Genomic DNA, 5,085 nt, shown 5'->3' on the forward strand with positions numbered 1-5,085 from the left:
GTGAGGCGAGGGCGAGGCGCCCGGCGGCATGACGACCAACACCAAGCGCGCGTACAAGCTCCGTATCCTCGATTCCGTCCAGATTTTTTTTCTTCCGCGGGGCTCTTTTTCAAATTGTTTGTTCGGGGAAGAGGTAGCTGCATTGCGCGAGTCCGTCTGACCGATGCGTCCTCTGCTGTCGCGCTCGTTCCGCTGATTGAACGAGCCTGCTCCCCGAGAGGTTCTCCGCGTCTCTTCTCGCGGTTGACATTGGTAGAGTGCCGCACGACTTCGTGGCGTGGGTGAGATTTATTTTGGTGTGATTTATCGAGTAGCGTTTCGATTGCTTCATGTTGGGCTGTTTGGTGCTTGCTGGCTAGTTCGTTGGCGCGTTATGTTGGTTTTAGTGCTGATTGCTATGAACGCGGCGTGTTCATGGAATGCCTCAAGTTAATTTCCTTGCTAAAGTTGCGACATTGGGTTGCCTTGACTCTCATTTGCCGTAGAGGAGTTTGTGGCGCACGCCTCCAATGTCAACTGCCTCAAGATTGGGAGGAAGACATCGCGAGTCCTTGTCACTGGAGGAGAGGATCATAAGGTTAATCTTTGGGCTATCGGGAAGCCCAATTCGATATCGGTAAGACTATTCTTTTGCTGACTCTAATAAGTATCACCTAGTCTGCTGAAGGTGATTGCGTAGTTGAGTAGGCGAATAGTACCCCGAACTCAACCAAATGAAACTCTTGACTGACCCTTGAGATGATTGCTAGATGAAAATTTCACCAGCATAGCTGTTGATGACTTCAGCATGCTTCTCTTCATGTTGGTTTTCAGTTAATGTTGATATTGTTTTTATGTTAACTTACTATCGACCTACTAAATGAATATGTGTCTGAGAAAGGTCACTGTAGTTATCAGAAGTTTCATATATAATGTCTTTAGTTGATAAAATAGTTAATTTGATTCACCTTTTTCCTACGATTAACTTGACTCGCCTTCTTTCTTATTCTTTGGTTGTACAGAGTTTACCAGGGCATACAAGTGCTGTGGAGTCAGTTGCTTTTGATTCCACAGAAGTATTTGTGGCTGCAGGAGCAGCCAGTGGCACAGTAAAATTATGGGATCTAGAGGAGGCGAAGAGTACGTAACTATGGATGCATGACTTAACCTATTTGTGTTTATGAACATCCATGCTGTCTCATTATCTTTTATTATTTGCATAACTTGGTGGTTATGTGTGCAGTTGTCCGCACGCTTACTGGACATAGATCAAACTGTATGTCAGTTGATTTCCATCCTTTTGGGGAATTCTTTGCCTCTGGGTCTTTGGACACTAATCTGAAGATATGGGATATAAGAAGGAAGGGCTGTATCCACACATACAAAGGCCACACCAGAGGGGTGAATGCTATTAGATTCACACCTGATGGCCGTTGGGTTGTGTCTGGCGGTGAAGATAGTGCAGTGAAGGTAAGATTTGTTAGCAATGCTTTTGTGTATTTCAGTTGCTAGTTTTGGTCATGTGGTTTCATTTCTTTCATAATCCTTTGGATAACACACCGTATACTTGTGCTTATAATTTAGTATGAGTTAAATTTAAATTCTCAGCACACAGCCTATCTTTCTTGCACTTAAACTCAGCATGATCATTACATCTCCTACTGTATTGAACTCACAATCAGTTTTGCCTTGGCAGATCTGGGATTTGACAGCTGGAAAGTTACTGCATGAGTTCAAATCTCATGAGGGTCAAATTCAGTGCATTGATTTCCATCCCCATGAGTTCCTTCTGGCAACAGGTTGGATTCACAGTTTATAATGCCGACCTGTCATCTATATGTTAACTTTTCTTTGCCCTTTTTGTTGTAGTAGCCTAGTAGCACTTTTTGATACTTTATTTAAATATCGAACTTCTGTCTTTCCTCCTTGTTAGGGAAAACACTTAATGCTCATTGAGAACGTACATGCTATTTAAAGACTTGGCCCGAAAATGAACCATTATAGTAATAAGTTATATATTATACATACTGGCCCACATGCAATATTTTGACTAGGCCCACCTATCAGTTTAATTAACTTCCCTTTGTTTACTATCCGGGATTGCAAATGTCAAATTGTCTTGTTCTGACATATTTTAATTTGTTGCATCTGTCATGTATCTCAACCTTAATTTCCCTATCAGCTATTTCTGTCAGTGTATGAAGTTATCTTTGCCTGTCCTATGTCTGATTTGCAACTATGAGTTTATTACATGACACTGGTTGGCTCACTCAGGTTCAGCTGATAAAACTGTCAAGTTCTGGGATTTGGAGACCTTTGAGTTGATTGGATCTACTGGACCTGAGGTATATCTTTTTATTTGACTTTCCTTGAAGATTATCGACCCTACCCAGTTTAACTTTGTCAAACATTGCAACCCAGAATTTTCTTTAAGCTTGAGCTCACTGGTTCCAGAACTACAATGTAGGAGAATGAATGTTGGTGTCTCTTTTATTTAGTCCCAAAAGTACTATCTGAAAGTTCAAACAGGGGGGAAACACCTGAAAGCCTCTTTCCTGTGTTTGAAGGAAAATAGAACTAAATAGGAAATACATGCCACGATAATGCTCATGACATCGTTGAACTTCTGTGATGCTCAATGCCCTAAATCACATTGCCATATGTTGTGGTCAGCATCATGTCTTTATGTCATTAGCTTTACACAAAGTAATTACCTTGTGGGATGTTCTAGTACATATGCTTTAAAAATTAGTCAGGGTTGGCAATTTTAGATAGAAAACTTTGTTAACTTTAATCCAGTGTTGTAATTGTTAATGGTACAATAAGGATTACGATACTAGCCTGAATATACAACCAGTACCTTATGTGCTCTCTTAGTGACAAGTGCAATATATGGAAAACTGGGGCTGATATATAGACTGCCAGAAGATGTTCTACAGAAAACAAAGAGATTTGAAATAACACTATTCATATGACCACATATCAGTTTAACATGTGCTTTCTTTGTTTTTTGCTTATTTTCTCTACCAGTAAGCAACAGGATGTAAACATCGTCTCCCCAATTGGTGGCTCCAGCAGAGACCTTGCCTCCAATTTCATTAGAACAACAGCCAGAGTAAAACAAATAGCACCTTGGCTGGTAGTTGGGACACTATTTACTCAATAATAACATTAATCGGTTTCTCCCTTCTGAGTCACTGAAACAGTACAAGAATGGGAAGGAACTAATATCACCTCTAGCCTACCCCAACTTGCTTGGGGACTAAAGGCTTTGTTGTTGTTGTCTGAAAATATCAACCATATCAATTCAACTTACTTGGCATTGGTCATGGCAGGGCTAAAAATAAACCATATCACCCTTCAAAACTAAATGGATTAGTTGTAATCTCCTCCATTGATCTGTACTGAAATTTGTTAGCTTAAATGAATTAGGTGTGCTGAGGTAAGACCCCTTATCATATTCATGTAGTTACTTGCTAATGTTTCTACTTGAATATCAGATGACAGGTGTACGATCCATGACATTCAATCCCGACGGAAGATCTCTGTTATGTGGGCTGCACGAGAGCTTAAAGGTAGCATTGCTGTTTCCTCATGTGACTGTTACTGCAGACTTTTCGTTTCCATGTCTTTCAGAGGTAACTTCTCTTAAATTAAGCAGGTTTTCTCTTGGGAACCAATAAGATGCCATGATACTGTAGATGTGGGATGGTCTAGACTATCGGATCTGAATGTCCATGAGGGAAAACTTCTTGGTTGTTCTTCTAATCAGAGTTGTGTTGGAATATGGGTTGTTGATCTAACGGTATGTTATTGGCTTCCCAGCTATGTTTCTAATACCAATATCTTATTCTCTGTCATCTCTTGTTTTTAGTTGACTGATAACCAAACAATCAATTGGCAGCGCCTTGAGCCACATGCAACTAGTACTTCAGCATTACTTAATGGCCGTTCTGAATTGAAGACTTCATCAGGTGGCACTATGCCATTACAAAACGACAGTGGTTCAAGGGCTAACATAGGGCGATCATCAGCTCTACAAAATTCAGAGAATAACTTAAAAGCTTCTACAGGAAGGCTCTCAGTTTCTCAAAATTCAGATTCTGCACCCAAAGAGATTAAGCCGACAGCTCGTATGCCACTAATCTTCTCTTTTTAGACATGTTTGTAATTTAGTGTTTGAAACGCAGCATATGTCTAATCTGTACTTTGTCTGTTCTTGTTATGATAATGAAGCAAGTGGCTTGGTCCCAAGCACTCCTCAAAGGGTCGGAACTGGCTCCAGTACTAGAACAGCTGGAAATTCAACTTATGCATCTGGTGGCACCACATTAAAGAGAAGTTCACTGAAGAGTAACAGCACTTCTAATCTTCATAATTTCAGTAAAACTGACGTGGTGCCTGCTGCTGTTATCATCCCAAGAACTAGCTCAGGAGCAGAGCTTGGTACTGGTTCAAGAAGTTATGCTGCTGATGTGGCCCCTGTTCTTTCAAAGGCAAGCAGAAGGGCAGAGCCGGCTACTGATCCTAGGACAGAAAGTGCTGATGTGGCACCTGCTGTTGTTCCCAGAACAAGTTCAAGAATGGAAATGGCCTCTGATTCAGCACCTGATGCTGTTTCTAGGGTAGGCAGAAGGTTGGAATCTGCTGCTGATTCTAGGAAAGAAAGTGCTGATGCAGCACCGGTCGTTCCCAGGGCTACTTCAAGAATGGAAATGGCCTCTGATTCTGTACCTGTTCTTCCGAAGGCAGGCAGAAGGTTCGAGTCTGCTACTGATTCAAGAAAAGAAAGCACTGATGAAGCACCTGTTGTTGTTCCTAGAGCAACTTCAAGAATGGAAATGGCCTCTGATTCTAGGAGAGAACCTTCTGCAGGAAGAGTATCACCATTTAGGATCCAATCAAGGTATGCTGAACCAAGGAAATCAACCAATGTGAAAGTTGATATGGACAAAGTTGATGTGGGAAGCAAAGATACTGAAAGTGACGACCTTACTTGTCAAATATTTCTTCCTCGGAGGAATGGTGCTGTTCAAACAGTGATTCCCGAAGAAACTCGTGAAGATGTAAAACATGGTTCAGTTTACAGGTCGGGATTTTCAGGTT

The 5,085-nt window shown here is 41.3% G+C and overlaps 1 protein-coding gene across 1 annotated transcript; it reads left to right on the plus strand.

Annotated features, from left to right (window-relative positions):
• Positions 1-20: 20 nt before the first annotated feature.
• On the plus strand, positions 21-5,085 carry LOC125527822 (katanin p80 WD40 repeat-containing subunit B1 homolog KTN80.4-like; the record flags this gene model as incomplete). The annotated part of the gene is given in 10 exon segments (XM_048692330.1): positions 21-62; positions 486-616; positions 1,002-1,119; positions 1,223-1,449; positions 1,676-1,778; positions 2,254-2,324; positions 3,480-3,554; positions 3,641-3,784; positions 3,884-4,112; positions 4,216-5,085. Coding segments are annotated over 10 exon segments (2,002 nt in total), but the record flags the coding sequence as incomplete, so codon positions are not given.

The sequence above is a fragment of the Triticum urartu genome, unplaced genomic scaffold, assembly GCF_003073215.2.
Source record: "Triticum urartu cultivar G1812 unplaced genomic scaffold, Tu2.1 TuUngrouped_contig_4436, whole genome shotgun sequence".
Taxonomy (NCBI): Eukaryota; Viridiplantae; Streptophyta; class Magnoliopsida; order Poales; family Poaceae; genus Triticum; species Triticum urartu.